General features: G+C 43.6%; 1 protein-coding gene and 1 long non-coding RNA gene across 2 annotated transcripts in view; both read left to right on the forward strand.

Annotated features, from left to right (window-relative positions):
- Positions 1-1,809: 1,809 nt before the first annotated feature.
- LOC309477975 (DNA repair protein RAD50-like) overlaps positions 1,810-17,589 on the forward strand; it is a 93,171-nt gene continuing 77,391 nt past the window's right edge. The window contains exons 1-2 of the mRNA XM_082141516.1: positions 1,810-1,848; positions 2,097-2,251. Coding sequence (XP_081997642.1) covers positions 2,123-2,251 — 129 coding nt within the window. The 5' untranslated portion in view covers positions 1,810-1,848; positions 2,097-2,122. The remainder of the gene's footprint in view (positions 1,849-2,096; positions 2,252-17,589) is intronic.
- LOC309478049 lies at positions 2,351-13,079 on the forward strand. Its single transcript, XR_014198786.1, has 2 exons — positions 2,351-2,520; positions 11,922-13,079. It is a non-coding gene; the product is annotated as an uncharacterized lncRNA (long non-coding RNA).

Here is a 17,589-nt window from a genome sequence, read left to right on the forward strand (position 1 = left end):
CAGGTTTTTCTGAAAATGTTTTTTTTTTTTTTTACGTACATTTATTCACTCCATAGTTTAACTCATGTCAACACCATCAGATGCATTAAAAAGTATGCTATTTTAATTTAATCCATCCAACAACAGTGTAAAGTCTTCAATTATGTAATAATTGTGTTTAGTAATAGAGCTAAGTGAAAAAAACACATTCTCTACATTTTTTATTAATATGAACAATCTAGTTCATAAATTCCTAAATTCTCTACCCTCCTTTTTAATATTAAGGATATAAGATTAAAAATAAATGAGTAGGCTTACATAATAATAATAATAATAATAATTTTATTCAGCATGAACACATTAAAAGTGATAGTAAAGACATTTATAATGTTACAAAATATTTCTATTTCAAATTTTGAACTCTGTTCATCAAAGAATCCCCCCAAAAAAAATGCCTTACAGTTTCCACAAATATTACGTTTTTCCAACATTGATAATAATAAGAACCATTATTAATAAGTGAGCAACAATAATAATTGATAACAATTGAGCATCAAATCAGCATATTAGAATGATTTCTGAAGGATCATGTGACACTAAAGACTGGAGTAATGATGCTGAAAATTCAGCTTGGATCACAGGAATAATTTACATTTTAAAAATAGAAAACAGTTATTCTAAATTGTAATGATATTTTACAATGTTCATTTTTTTCATCAAATAAATGCACCATTGGTGAGAAAGACATTAATTCAAAAACATTTAAATAGTTTTAATTCTTCCAAATTCTAGATTGTTGTTTTTATTATATCCTCACCCTCTGACTCTACTCACTCTCTTTTGAGCTGTATTCTCATTTAAGCTTCTTCTTTTTTCATATCAAGAGCGACTTGATCTCCGTTTTCTATAAATCTACTTACAAAACAGTAACCCTACGTACTGTGGGCCTAGTTGGTAAACTCTCAACATCCTTATCAAACAGCAGTGAAACGCCGACACCATGTGGAAGGATGTGGTGATGACAACCAAAAATGTGCCTGCCGAATGAATATAAACAGAATATGAAGAAAAAACCTCATAGTGGTTTTGTAATCATATATTTGTATAAAATATAATTGAGAATAATTTGTAATTACACAATTTTGTCGTTTTGTTAAGCCACTGTAATATCAAATGTGACTCCACACATCAGAATGTACTTTTTACCTGTTTCACACGGTCAGTAAATCAATGTGAATGATATATCCTACTTTGGAGTACTTACAGACAAGAAACAGCATGAGAGGGAAGATTTAAGCGATTGTGGGTGGAGGTTTGCAGGTCTCTGAAATCCTTTGAAATCTTCTCCTTGAATATGCGACAATTTCACACAAGCTTCATGTTCTTCAGCCACATCTTCTACAAACCAAACTTTGAATTTTGGTAGTGTACATGTTGAATCTCACACCATTTCACCATTTCATGTTTAGTTTCATTTAGTGTTCATATTGATACTGTTAAACTAACCGACAGTTTCCTCAGGGAAGATGCATTTAGTGGCATGAGCATTTGATATGTTTTGAGTGCTGCTAATCCAGAAAGCAATTCATACGCGTTTTGATAAACAAGTTCATTAAATGGAATTGTATTTCTATGGTCATGGCGTGAATAAAACTTATTTTTAAGTGTTATTTAATTATAATAATATATAATGTTTTATGTAGCCTATTCGTCATTAAATGAAAAGAATCGCTGTTAAAGTCTTTTCTATTATAATAAAATTGCATTGTGGGATATGTAGTTTCTAGATGATTCTCGTGACGCTGAGTTGACTGCGGAAGTACTGCACTGCACAGTTTACGTGGAGTTTACAGCGTTATTTGTCCTGAGGTATTCGTATTCTAATCAAATGTAATGTTATTTTATAGCTGTGTTGATATTTGTCTGTATTTTTGCTAGCCCAGCTGCACTCTACTCTGTCGTCATTATAAAATGACTCTGTTTGAGAACCATATAATGCCTCTTGTCCAAGTAATTAGGTGTACGATCTAATTAACTTAACAGGCTTTCATTGCAAGAAATTGACAAGTTTTGATTGTGTGCACTGATATTTAATTAGACTTTTATATCATTTCAAGGCTACAAGTCAAAGCACTGGTCCAATATGTCAAAGATGGAAAGGATGAGTATTCTAGGAGTGAGGAGTTTTGGAGTTGAGGATAAAGACAAACAAGTGATCTCCTTCTTCAGCCCTCTCACGGTGCTTGTGGGACCTAATGGAGCTGGAAAAACGGTTTGTATATTGCTGTCAGTCATTATTTACATTTAAACCTATAAGACAGGTTTGAGAACCACTGGTCTAAACTGGATGGTGATGAAACGCCAGGGGGACCGCAGCAAGTTGGGGGCAAAAAAAATAGCGAAAAATTTTTTAAAAAACTTACAAATATTTGTTAATATGAGTATTGTTATGAAATAGCATTATAATAATTTGTTGCATAGTCTATCTGAACATTATACTTTTAATGCTAATATTTTAGAGATGAACTGATTGATCGGCTGGTGACCGGTTTTATGCCGGTCAAATGCACTCGGGCGCCACATGATTAACATCGCACAAAATCAGCATCACACGTGCACACGGAACGCACATGTAGGAAACCTTGTGAATTTCGGCCGTTTCAGACCGCAAGCGCGAGCGGCGCGTTACGAGTCGTTGATCCTTTCCCAAACCCCAAGCCTCTCTCCAAGAAAGTAGCCTAATTATTCCAAGGGAACAGAACAGGTACGGCACAAGGCTTCAGCCTTCGCCTCCCTCCGACTTCAGCAGGCTCCTTGAGCTCTTCTGGCACAAAGTGCCGACTGCACACCTGTGTATGGTGAGATATAATTAAATTGTCTCTTCTTATATTTATTATCCATTTCTTTCTCTGTTGTACGTCGGAAGGGAAAGTATGAAAACTAATGATTGAATTAAATTTCGCTTAGGACGAACACTGAGGGACACAACAGTGCTCAGCTGATGTCCCCTCACAGCGCTGAAATTTAAATGGCTTTTTCATTTCGTTAATTTAAGTTATCATTACTTTATTTTCACGTATTGAATAAATAATAAATAAAATAAATAACTTCTAGTTCAAACTTTATCTATTAAAAACCACTAGAGTCTCAAGGATACCTCACGGATTTGAAGGTGCCGCCCACTAACCTAAAAGTAGGCTACCACAACATCAAATGACGTTCTACCGCAAGTTTACGAGCTGACTTATCTTTATGCGGAAGTTCTAAAGAACGCTCCGTGCATATAGTCCATTCTCCTCCCCCTTCACATCGTTCACAATCATTTTAATTTATACTTTACCTTTGCAGTTTATATAAACCACACCTCACATATTTCAACAGGGTATCTTGCATTATTGTTATTTATTATGAATTTCTTAAAGGGTTAGTTCACCCAAAAATGAAAATTCTGTCAGTAATTACTCACCCTCATGTACTCACCCTTCGTTCATCTTCGGAACACAAATTAAGATATTTTTGATGAAATCTGAGTGCTGGGTCACTTCTCCATAGGCTGCTAGGTGGCCCAAACTTGCTGGCCCAGAAAAGTTATTAAAGAGATCGTTAATATAGTCCAAGTGACTACAGTGGTTCAATCTTTAGTATATCAAGCGACGAGAATACTTTTTGTGCGCAAAAACAATAAAGTCGTTATTTTTGTTTGTTTTTGCACACAAAAAGTATTCTCGTCGCTTGATATACTAAAGATTGAACCACTGTAGTCACTTGGACTATATTAACGATCTCTTTAATAACTTTTCTGGGCCAGCAAGTTTGGGCCACCTAGCAGCCTATGGAGAAGTGACCCAGCACTTCAAACTTCTTTGTCTTACGCGGTTGGAACAACATGAGGGTGAGTAATTACTGACAGAATTTTCATTTTTTGGGTGAACTAACCCTTTAAATAAACAAACTTCAACAACATAAGGGCAGATCCTTAGAGCGCTGCTGATGACGCTGTGAAGTGACGCTCGAGTGATCAAGTATTCCAATGGATAAAAAAAAGCTTTCATTTGATTCCTCCATCCTCCTTTTCTTTCCTTGCAGCCTTCCCTCGTATCCTACAGGGGGTGGAGCTGAGACGCGAGGAAAGGAAGCGAGGAAAGGTAACGAGGATGCACAAATAAGAAATGAGAAGCACCCCCTGTCTCTGGCCCTGTCCCAAATGGCACACTTCATATGCACTTTCGGTCTTGTGGACTTACAATGGCTGCCACATGCGCGTGTCCGTTAAGTCCGTGAGACCGTAGGGTGTCCCATTTGTCATTTTAGGCCTCAGAAGGGTGCTCGTGAGTGCCCCCTTTGCAGTCGATATGTGCCCTCGATGCGCACTTTTGCCGAGCACGCACTGATGCGGACTCCGCAGCAGACTTCTTCCCGACAGTCAAAGCGCCATTACGTCACGAAAGTGCGGACTCGTAGGAAGACCACGAGTGCTTAGGGTGCCATTTGTGACAGGGCCTCTCTCTTGAAGCCAACACGGAAGTGAATTAAACTGCAATTCATCGACTGGCCGCTTGAGGCTGGATGCAAAAGTGAGTCAAATCTGTATCTCCACCATGTTAAAATACCCAACTTTACAGCAGAAAAAAATATGTTTACAGCCTGGTGCAAAAAGTGTTTTTTGTCTTTATAGCTAATTTTGCCCTTCATGACAACTGTGAGCGGGATACATTTTTTTATAACTCAATCGTTTAAATTATATTAAGCCTAAAAGTTCTCCATAATTAAGGGCGTGGCACCTTGAGTGACAGGTGGATTGCGGCTGCCGTCAATACTAGCAGTTTGTCTGCTGTCTGTGTCTGTTAGCGTCACGTCACGTCACCTCAACTAATCCCAGCCTCTGAATTTGGCATCTCTGCCATGTTTGTGCTTATTTCATACAATTTAGTACACGCATTATACCTTCGCCCACGCCGTTGGATTCCGTCGTTGTCGAGTATCGAGAGAACAACCAGCGCTGTTTTTCAGTTGTTTTCCTCTGTGAACATGCACTCATGGATGTTTGACAATTTCATTGCTTTTTGGAGTTCAGATTTAAAAACATCTATAGATATTGAGGCTACACTCGTTCTGCGGTACCGCTGCTCTCACGGAACAGATGGACTAGATATGCTTATTTAACTTTTTAGTGTTACATAAAAAGTACCGTCAGATGAAATCCTGCAAGTGTCAGTGCTTTCTCCATCCATGCAATAGATGCACACATTTGAATGAGCGGGGATTTCTGGCGCATTTACTTGAACTTCTTGGGTAATATCTATGGTTTAACCATTTGAGAGGCGGCCAAAATCAGAATTTAAAATGGACTGAATAAAGCTCTCTACGAACTTGACGTGCGATGCCGCGCTGGCTGACATGCTCATTAATCACTGTCACTCACACACGCTCAGATCAATACTGTAAGTTACTGCATGATAATAAATGTTTAACTAGCAGAATAATAATGCATCACGATACACATAGTCTCACTTTTAGTTATGTCTTTTAACTATTATAGTATTTCGAAGGGCAAAAACATGAACTTTAACTATTGGCTTTACTTCAAGTCAGCTATCACTTTAGCGCGAGGCCAGTAGCATATAGCATTAGCTCCTATGCCTGAGCTAACTCGATCACGTCGAGCTAGGGGGCGTGGTTTCAGATAGCCTGGCACCTCACCTCCACACACGCCCCACCTCTTTGCTCATTTTCTGTTATCCGGGAGCATAGACTGTAAAAAAAGATGGACGACGCCTCTTCGCTCTCTTGAGAAGTGAAGCCGCCAGTGTCCCGATATGGCGCTGACATCTTGGGACCTGAGTCTGCGCAGTAGTGATCTCGGGATCTGAGTCTGCGCAGTAGTTGTGCGCAGTAGTGAGCAGGAAGGAAGCCGTGAAATCAAGGCCCCGCCCTCACTCTCGCAGAATCAATTGCAAGCAAACGCTCCTGCACTTTTTAAAATTAATTATAGAAATGTAGATATTAAATTTAAATCTCCAATCTCCTCAGTCCTCCGAAGATCCCGAAAAAAAAGTATTTTGGTGCTTCAGTGACTACTTCGCTCAGAGAACCTGTTAATCACAGCTGTCAATCATCTCTTTTCCTAGAACATATCTCACCATCAGGCTATACTTTTGCAGTCTCATCATCATTTTCTGAAGTCTGGAACGGAGCTTTATGGAGTGGCTTCTTGAAAATGATCTCCAATGGCTTGTGGTCGGACTCAACCTGAATGCAGCGTCCATACAGATATTGGTGAAATTTTTCACAGCCATGCACAATTGCTAACTGCTCTTTTTCAATTTGTGCATAGTTTTGTTCTCAGTCTGTTAGTGCTCTTGAGCCGTACGCTACTGGCTGTCCCTCCTGAAGAATCACAGCTCCTAGACCTTCTGAGTCTGCTTGGCTGGTTCAGAACAGGATGGCAGTTCATAGATGGCCACCGTAGCCAGGTCAAGACAGGATGAAAGTTCGTAAATGACCTCTGAGGCCGTTTCAGGGCAGGACAACAAGGGTTCAGAGATGGTCTCCATGGCTGGTTTAGGAGAAAACAATAGTTCATAATTGGCCTCCGGAGCCGGTTTACGACAGCATGAAAGTTCACAGACAGCCTCTGCGGCTGGGTCGAGACAGGACAAGAGTTCACAAACGGCCTCCGTGGCCGATTCAAAACAGGACGAGAGTTCATCGCTAGACACTACCACCGCGCCAGGAGCTGAAGCGAGTGCCACCGCCTTGTGAGGTTCAGCAGCGTAGGCCACCACCTCTAGGGAAATTGAGACAGCTAGATAGAAATCGCAAGTATTTTTCTGCAATTGTTAACATAATTGAGTTTCTTGTTTCAAACACGCTTCCTTTCAGGGGTTCATTGGATGCTTTTGACACAATGGAAGAGGTGGGCGGGCCACCATCCTCTCCTCTTGTTTGTGTTGATCTGCAAGATGTGTGCAAGCGCGCTGCAGGGAAACTAAATATTCCGTGGCCCACCATGGTAGCAGAGACTGCAAAGTCTCGCAATGAGGGGAAGAGGCTGCCGAGTGCAAAACAGGCAGCACGATAGCTCCTTCCTGTTTTCCCAGAGCTCCTGGAGGAGGTTGCGGTTATGTGGAAGTACAAGCCGTTTACCAGCAAGATGCCAGTGCAGGGTGGCTCCATTCTCGATGTGGAGGGGATGGAAAAGAAAGGCCTTCTCCGAATGTCCCCCATGGAGCCATTAGTTGCCACGCACTTGCAACCGAAGCGCACGGCGGCTGCAAATCCGACCTTGCCATCTAAAGCTGGCCGTTTCCAGTCGAGCATGACGGAACACGCTTATAAAGCAGTCGCGCTCTCTGTCAGGGCTATGAATGCGATCTCTTTGCTGACCGCATACCAAGCGGAGCTGCAGGACGAAGTGTCTACCATACCAGGTCAGACACAACACGGATCTCTCTCTGCGTCTTCAGAGATGCGCGGTTCAAGCTGCTGGGAAAGCCATGGCCACAATGGTTATCCAAGAGAGAGGATGATGGCTTAATCTCTCTGACAGGGAAAAAGAAGCCATTCTGGATGCACCGGTTGTTGCAGAGGGCATTTTCGGCTCCGCTCTGACACTGATGCAAAAGAGATGCGAAGAAAAAAAGAGGGATGACGAGGCCTTGCAACTCTGTATGCCAAAAAAAGACACAGACTGCACCCCCTCCGCCACCCCGACAGACCTTCGCGCAGGCTATGGCCCGCCCACCTCCCAACTTTCACATTCCGAGCAGAGGGTCAGAGTGGAGTGCAAGATGTTCTGTGGGGAAAACAGCGCCTGGTTGGGACGGGGGAAGCAGAGCGGTGAAAAGGAAAAGACACGGTGCAGTGGTGCACACCCACTCACTAGTCACAAGAACTTTTCATGTTCAAAATTGAGAACAACAGAGAATGTTGCAAAACATAATGCCCCAAAAAATTTAGCAAAACATCGGGGAACGATTGATCGCTTAGAGGTGATGAGCCACTCAGTCTCTGCTCAAGCGCTAAGTGCCCACGCATGCGCAGTACAGACCAGAAACTCGTTCATGACTCAGCCACACGATGGCACCAGAATGCTGCAAATAGACAATTGGCGAGAGTGCATACAGTCCCGCTGGGTATTAAAGACAATACAATTCGGGTACAGGCTGCAGTTTGCCACATGCCCCTGCATTTTCAAAGGGAAAATTCATTCTCCGGTGCGGGGAGAATTAAAGCACGTTCTTCAGGGCGAAATCTACTCTCTGTTGAAGAAAAGGGCGATAAGAGTGGTCCCACCCGAGCAAAGCCACAGTGGGTTTTACTCAAGATACTTTCTCGTCCTAAAGAAAGGAACTTGTGCCCTTCGTCCCAATTTAGATCTACGTGCACTGAACAAATACTTAAGGAAGTACAAGTTCAGAATGCTCACTCATTCTACACTCCTAAATCTGGTGCGCCCGGGCGATTGATTTACATTGATCGACCTGAAAGACGCATATTTTCACATAAACATATACCCACCCCACTAGAAATTCCTGAGGTTTGCTTTCCTTGGAGTGACATACGAATACCTGGTTCTACCAATTGGCATGTCTCTCAGCCCGAGAGTATTCATAAAATGTACAGAAGCAGCCCTGACCCCGCTCAGGGAAAAAGGCATTCATCTCGCTACTTACATAGACGACTGGTTGGTGACAGCTCAGTCAGAGCGAGAGGTGAGAAATCACACAATCATGCTTCTAAAACACATTCAGAAACTGGGCTTAAAGCTAAACACCGAAAAGAGTGTTTTGATTCCCGCATAGTCTATAACATATCTGGGGCTGTCACTGGACTCGGTGACCTTCAGAGCGCGGGAGAGGACAGGGTGGGAAAATTCACCTGATGCCTGGCCGAATTTCAGAGGGGAAAAACTGTTTCTTTCCGCACATGCCTCAGGTTATTGGGACTGATGGCCTCAGCCCTAATAGTTATTCCCTTAGGCAGGCTATTTATGAGGGAATTTCAGCGCTGGGTAGCGTCTCTGAGGCTGGACCCATTAAGGCACTCCCGAAGGAGAGTGAGAGTGACGTCAGAGACAGTCTTTGCACTGTGCCAGTGAGACACCCAACCTTTTTGGTTCAAGGGGTACCCATGGGTGTGGTTCAAACCAGAAAAGTCATAACGACGGACGCGTCGTTGTCCGGTTGGGGGGGCATTCACAAGGGCAGGATAGTGAATGGAAGATGGGGTCATCATCTGACCAATCTTCACATAAACTATCTGGAAATGCTGGCCGTGTTTCTAACGTTGAAGCATTTTCTTCCTTTTCTGAAAGGGCATCATGTTCTTGTGAGAACGGACAACACTACAGTTGTGGCATATATAAATCGACAGGGAGGCCTCAGATCACTTCCCTTGCACATGCTGGCACGCAAACTGATTTTGTGGAGCCATGCCAATCTTTCATCCCTGAGAGCGACGCACGTACAGGGCGTCATGAACCAGGGTGCGGATCTGCTGGCCAGGGGAAATCCACTTTACGGGGAGCAGATCTGGGAAATATACGGCAGAGCGACAGTGGACCTGTTCGCATCCCACGACAATGCTCAGTGTCCTCTGTTTTTCTCTCTGAAAGATCAGAGCGCGCCTCTGGGGATAGATGCGCTGGCACACGATTGGCCCCGCACTCTCCTTTATGCGTTCTCACCGATAGCGTTAATATCCCCAACACTCTACAGAGTGAGGGAGGAGGGATTAAAGCTGATATTAATAGCTTCGAGGTGGCCAGGGAAATACTGGCTGGCGGAGATCATACGTATGCTGTACGAAGACCCGTGGTCTCTCCCGTTACGCAGAGATCTACTGTCGCAGGCAGGGGGGGAAATCTTTCATCCCCATCCAGAACGCTTGGCACTATGGGCCTGGCCTGTGAGTGGTTAAATTTGAATACAACCGGTCTGTCTGACAATGTCATCAGAACCATACAGAATGCTAGAGCTTAGTCGACTATGTCTCTCTATGAATGCAAATAGGGCATGTTTGAGCGCTGGTGCGCAGCTAAGCATGAGATTCCTTTTCAGTGCTCAGTGGCAGGCGTTCTATCATTTGATAGACCAAGGGAAAGCGTTTTCAAACATAAAGGTGTATTTGGCCCCTATTTCTGCTTGTCACATAGGTTTTGATAATAAAACCGTGGGGCAGCATCCTTTAGGGCGTGTGCAGGTTCATGAAGGGCGCGCGTCGCGCTTTGCCAGTTTCAAAACCGCTTTCCCCTTCATGGGATTTAGCACTGGTACTTGATGCTCTCTCAATGTCTCCATTTGAGCCACTGGACAAGATTGATTTAAAAATAATGTTGTTTAAGACGGCGCTGCTGTTATCCTTGGCTTCGGTGAAGCGCGTGAGATTCACGTGTATTCAGTGCATTCAGCATGTATGCAGTTCATGCCCGGGGATGCAGGGGTAGTTCTGAAGTCTAATCCTGCATTTATGCCAAAAGTAGTTCATTCTATCACTCCTTTTGAGCTAAAAGCTTTCTATCCACCACCTTTTGCTTCATCAAAACAGCAAAAGCTAAATGAGTTGTACCCAGTGCGTGCTTTACGCATTTACACGGAAAGAACCAGAGGGTTCAGGGAGGGTGATCAGCTGTTCGTATCTTGGGTGAAACCAAGAACGGGGACGCCGATTACTAAGCAGCGTTTGTCGCACTGGATAGTGGAGGCGATTTCATTGGCATATTCCAGTAAGGGTCATGCGCCCCCAGCTGGTTTACATGCACACTCAACAAGGGGAATGTCAACTTCATGGGCTTTCTTTAAAGGAGTCACGATACAGGATATTTGTGAAGCGGCGAGTTGGTCCTCGCCGCATACATTTGCAAGGTTCTGTAAACTGGATGTTACAGCTCAAACTTTAGCACATGCAGTATTGAGCGTTGAAGTTGAGTCATGATTCAAGACTCGTTCAGCCCTAGAGGCGGTGCTGTGGTTGGCAGGAGACTTCGAGGCAGGCTATCTGGCAATACGGGAGTTAGAATATCCCATGGTGAGACACCGAAACGTATGCTTGAAAGAGAACAATAGGTTACTTGCGTAACCCCGGTTCTCTGATAGCATTAAGTGAGGTGTCTTACCAGATCACCCTGCTTGCTGTGTGAAGCGAGGAAGAGGTGTGCTTGTTTTGAATGTCGTAATGACGTAGTGCTGCTCCTCTTATACTGAGGGGTGGGGTAGACACTCCCAGACACTACGTCATGTCTGCCAGCCAATTGGGGCTGGCGTAATGTAATAGGACTTCTAAGGAATCCGCGGAAGGGGCATATCCCATAGTGAGACACCTCACTTAATGCTATCAGAGAACCGGGGTTACGCAAGTAACCTATTGTTCCCCAAACCGGAAGTGCAACCCATAATTCAAAACGTAGTAAGGTCGTCAGGAATAAGGTGGATACCCTTACATAGGGCAATATTTGAAGGGACAGCCATTTGTACTGGTGTCCTAAACCATAGTGGAGTCGACATCATTGAAACACTCATTCAATCCCACAATACACCGCAATAACGACTAACGAGTGTACTGATGTATGCTCAACGGCTAGAGAATACCCATAATGCACTGTGAGAGTCGCATGCTGAATGAATTCCCACGTCTGACCAGAAGATGAAGCCGCAGCTGAATCATCCATCCATTTTCCAAACCGCTGGTCCAATGTGGCCACAGCATTATCAAGCAAGTATAAATTTATATTATATAAATCACAAAATAAATCTTTTCATTACTACTGGAGCTGCTATGCAGCTTGCTACGTTTTAAATGATTAAGCAGCACAAACCATGCATTTTTACTGCTCAGATAGCTATCTGATTTATCAAAACAATTCCATTTACACCTGGTCACATATAAATGTATTTTCGCAAAACAGATTTAAATCTGATCTTCAATTACCATGCTATATGCAGATTTAATGGAGTTCACGTCACTGAAAGCAACAGAGCTTCATTTTATTGATCATCAGTTAATTTCAAAATCAAAGACCGCAATAGGTGAGAGCGGCAACAGCACTGATAAGATCATTTAGTTTCTTTACTTTTAATGAAGATGATTGTGTGTTAAGCGTCTGCGACTTACTTTCACTTTGATTTGCGATAGTTTGCACATTGGCTTGATGAGTTTCTCAGCTGCTCACCTGTGGTGATGCTGCAGTAGTGCCGTCATATCTGGCTATACATGAATATCAGATGATGTCACCAACGTCTCCTCACTGACGTCACTCACTTCTAGAACTTGTCTGCCGCCATCTTGAGTACCTGATTCACGTCAGTCGTAAAGGAACTAGCTAGCTATGCCTTCAACATGTTGTGCGGTAGGGTGCAACAACAAAAAAGGAGACCCCAAAATATCCTTTTACAGGCTACCTCAGGACGAAAAAAGATGCCGTAATTTGCGGGTGGGACGAGTGGGACATGTCCCCACCACTTTTGAAACATCTCGCGGCACGAATGTACCAATACAAATAAACAAAACATCTCCAGTTAACTAGCAGAGCATTAATTTCATTCGTTTGTTAAATAAGAGGCGATCTAGCGCTGAAATGTGTTGTTCCTGAAATCAAGTGATCAAAGTGCTCGTTGCCGCTGCGATCAGTGGTGCGGATACTGTGTTTGTTTGTTTGCGCGCTTCAATGTGGAGAGACTCTCTATTCGTTCCGGTGAAATTACAAAACAAACTGCACACAAACGTGTCCCTGCCTGATATACAACCACTGATAAACATAATCGGTTTTGATGAGAAGTGCGGATTAGAACCCAGAACCCAGAACCTCTGACACGCTTGGCAAAAGTTCTGCCCCTGGACCATTTAAATACACGCTTAAAATAGTCGGATCAACATATAATATAATTGAATGCCAGGATTGGTTGTTCGGTAGCACCGGACAGAGGCTGGAAGTACGCATCAGGTATCGCGTAGGGATCACACCCTAACGATATTATTTTTTGAAAGTAGCGTTTCTTTTCATGGCAGTCGAGGTGCGAAATGTTGTCTTTCGTAGCCATTTACTGTATCCGTACGAAGCTGTAAATAGTAGCAAGCTAGCTAGTTAATGCTTGTCAGTACCATGGACAGTACTAGGTAGGTACTCAAGATGGCGGCAGTCAACTGGAAAAAGAGCGGATGACGTAAGAGGTCACGTGACTGATATTCATGTATAACATGATATATAGCCTATAGACCTTATGTAGCCCCGCCCCTTTTCAGCGCTGCGCTCGTTGTCTTTTGACTTCCGGTCTGTATTTTCACAGCGATTTTGCGTGTTTATTAATGAACGGCTCGTTTTAAAATCTTCCCGGTTAAAATGCACAGACACGGAGCAAGAAATGAGCTCTTATAGAGAGAGGATGAGCTCCCATGAAAGCAGTAAAATCATACACCTGTGGGGGTCTCTAAAAATCATCAGCACCATTAATATGTAAGTGTCTAAAATAAATGTGCACAGTTCAATTAAATGGTAAAGCTCGCCCTCTTTAACAATACAATACACAAAATGTACGAAGCAAACTTTGTACAAAGCTGAAAAAATCTCAACAACAGTAAAATAAGATCGCATGATTTATCTGTCAATCAGATGCATGTAAAAGTGTAGTTCGTTACTATAGCAACAGTGGGCTCCCAGCACATTTTCGGTAAAACGAAAAAAAAAAAGATTTATGAGTTTAATATCATGTTTTGCTCCAAAAACACAATACATGTCAGTCGTGTTTAAAGTGACTTCTGTGGTTTCATGTTGCTTCTTAACACAGAGTGAGAATATATTATTTTATTAAATTCTATGATACAAGCTATGTTGATTAGCATTGCATTAAAGGTATAGTTCACCCAAAAATGAAAATTAGCCTATGATTTACTCACCCTCAAGTCCTCCTAGGTGTATATGACATTCTTCTTTCAGTATACAATCAGAGTTATATTAAAAAATATCCTGGCTCTTACAAGCTTTATAATGGGAGAGTGAATGGCTGGAAAAAATTAGGAAAACAAATTACTCCAGTTGGTAAATAAAGGCCTTCAGAAGAGAAGCCATGGGTTTTTGTAAGAAAAATACCCATATTTATAACTTTATAATCTAAAATAACTAGCTTCCGCCAGACGACCGTACGCATACTACGCAATTCGACTTGCGCCACAAGAGTAACCCGTGATGCATGATGTAGGATGTAGGAGTATTGTAAGCTTAGAAACCTCTCGCGGTTTAAACAAATAGGGCTGTGCAACAAACTGAAGCTCCTCTTCTATTATATAGAAATACTCCGACATTTCTCTTCAAAATGGCTAATTCGTGACCGATGTTTTGTTTAGCTCTTTCCTCTGAGCTTCCACGTTCATCATTACGCTGTGTGTCAGGTCACGGGTTAGTCTTCCACCGTAAATCGATGTGTACGGCCGTCTGGCGGAAGCTAGTGATTATAGTTTATAAAGTTTTAAATATGGGTATTTTCCTTAGACAAACGCATGGCTTCACTTCCGAAGGCCTTTATTAACCCCCTGGAGTAAAAGTGGAACACTTTTATCATGGATGGATGCACTTTTTTGGGCTTCAAATTTTCTCCAGCCATTCACTGCCATTATAAATCTTGGAAGAGCCAGGACATTTTTTGGACTGATTGTATTCGTCTGAAAGAAGAATGTCATATACACCTAGGATGACTTGGGGGTGAGTAAATCAGGGGCTAATTTTCCTTTTTGGGTGAACTATCCCTTTAAAGACATACATCATTCTTACGAAAATACCTGAGATAGCTTGATGAACAGATATATTATCGCTATCATCTGTTTGTCTTCATGTTTCATCGGTTAAAACATCTCTATTTGCATGTTATTATATCCATATAAGGCATTTCTTGAAATGTCACAAGTTTTATACTTCTATGAATCTCACTTGTGGACTTTCTGCATGAGGGATGAATCAGTACTGGGCTTCCAGTATGTGTTTAGCGATCCATACCGCTATCATCTCCCCAATTTGGGTAAAAATAGAAAAATAATACTAAAGTACTTTGTAACGTAGTTACTTTTAGTTTTAAAGCAAACGACTTATTTACTCTTACTTGAGTCATATTATTTTTCAGTACTTAAGTAGCAATACTTGGTAACACTTTAGGTAACACTTTATTTTACAGTGTCATTGTTACAGTGTAATTATATATTTAAGTACTGTGTAATAATAATTAACAACATGTTGTCATGATAGATTACTGGAAGCAAATGCGGGTGAAAACAGTGTTTATTTTGAACAGCAAACTCAAAGGTAATATCTTTAAAGAGTCAATGAAGTCGAATCTCTCAGGGGGGAGCAGCAATCAGGCTCTCTCGCAGGGACTTCGATGGTCAGGTGAAGTGGTGCTCAGATGAGGTGAATCGGTGGTGATATCCCGTGCGCGGTGCTCGATGCAGTGAACCAGAGAAGACAATGCCACAGACAAGACAGGATCCGGTAGACTCGGCACGACACACTCAACGGGACTGCAAACAACGGATGGACACTGGAATGGAGAGATGAGTGAGTATTTATGGAGAGCGGGAATTGATAGCAGCTGGAGCGGGGAGTGAGTGTGATTGATATCAGCTGGAGCACTGAACAACCACGCGAGCGGGACAACGCCCACTCACGCACACTCACAGACATGAAAACAAACAGTGACACGCGACACAGAGGAAACAGTGCATAACTCAACCATGACAGTACCCCCTCCCCTAGGAATGCCTCACGGCATTCCCAGGCCTCCTTACCTGTCGATTGTAATCATCGATCAGGGAGTGATCCAGGATGTCACGAGCAGGAACCCAACTTCTCTCCTCCGGACCGTAACCTTCCCAATCCACCAAGTACTGAAATCCGCGTCCCCTCCGCCTAGAATCCAGGATGCGACGAACCGAATAAGATGGTTCCCCGTCTACGAGTCGCGGCGGTGGGGGAACCGGGACTGGTGGATTAATACGTGCAAAAAACACGGGCTTTATCTTTGAAACGTGGAACACCGGATGAATTCTCCTGTACGCCGGAGGAAGGTTGAGGCGGACAGCCACCGGACTAACGATCTTGGTGACAGAAAACGGGCCAATGAATTTAGGAGCTAATTTATTCGATACGGAGCGGAGAGGAATGTTCTTGGTAGAAAGCCACACTTTGGAACCGACGACGTATACGGGAGGCCTAGACCGGTGGCGATCGGCTTTGGCCTTGGTGCACTCTCGCACTTGGAGGAGTGTCTCCCGGGCTCTCGTCCAAGTACGGTGACACCTCTGGATGAAGGCGTGGGCGGAGGAGACCGCGACTTCGGATTCCGTACGAGGAAAAACAGGTGGTTGGTACCCTACACTACACTGGAACGGAGACAGGCCCGTGGATGACACTGGCAACGTATTGTGGGCGTACTCCACCATAGAAAGTTGTTGACTCCAGGAGGAAGGATTCCTGGAGACCAAACATCGTAGTGTTCTTTCCAAATCTTGGTTGGCTCTCTCAGTTTGACCATTGCTCTGGGGATGGAACCCAGAGGACAGACTGACCGTCGCCCCCAGCAATCTACAAAACTCTCGCCAGAATTTGTACACAAATTGGGGTCCCCTGTCGGAAACCACGTCTGTCGGGAGGCCATGTAACCGAAAGACGTGGTTCACGACTGCCACCGCTGTCTCCTTGGCTGAAGGCAATTTGGGCAAGGGAATAAAGTGGGCCGCCTTCGAGAACCGGTCCACCATGGTCAAAACTACCGTGTACCCCTGGGAGGGTGGGAGGGCGGTTATAAAATCTAGAGCGATGTGGGACCAGGGTCTCGAAGGCACCGACAGCGGTTGAAGTAACCCATCTGGGGGTCGATTGGACGACTTACCAGTGGCACAACTTGAGCAAGCCAAGACAAAATGGTGAACATCACGAGCCATAAGTGGCCACCAGAACCGCTGCTTAACTAAATAGATAGTACGACTCACCCCTGGATGACAGGCTAGATTAGAGCAATGACCCCACTGGATAACGTCTGATCGTAATCCCTCCGGCACAAATAAGCGGTTAGGTGGGCACCGGATCGGAGGCGTTACCCCTTCCAAGGCCTTCTTGACCCTCGATTCGACCTCCCATGTGAGCGAAGAGATAATTAGGGTCTCTGGAAAAATGCGCTCGGGAGTAGGTTCGTGTTCGGGACAATCAAAAATACGCGACAAAGAATCGGGTTTGATGTTTTTGGACCCTGGACGATATGAGAGAGTAAAATCGAAACGACCGAAAAAAAGTGCCCACCGAGCCTGCCTGGAGTTCAATCTTTTGGCGGTTCTAATATACTCCAGATTCTTGTGGTCTGTTCAGACGATAAAGGGTACCCCTGATCCCTCCAACCAGTGACGCCATTCCTCCAACGCTAACTTGACTGCCAACAACTCTCGGTTACCAATGTCATAATTTCGTTCGGCAGGAGATAGACGATGTGACAAAAACGCGCAGGGATGCATCTTGTCGTCTGAAGGAGAGCGTTGTGAAAGAACTGCGCCTACCCCCACCTCTGACGCATCGACCTCCACCACAAACTGACGTGACGAATCAGGGGCAATTAAGATGGGAGCTGAAACAAAGCA

This window comes from Leuciscus leuciscus, assembly GCF_965113295.1.
Source record: "Leuciscus leuciscus genome assembly, chromosome: 16".
Lineage (NCBI taxonomy): Eukaryota > Metazoa > Chordata > Actinopteri > Cypriniformes > Leuciscidae > Leuciscus > Leuciscus leuciscus.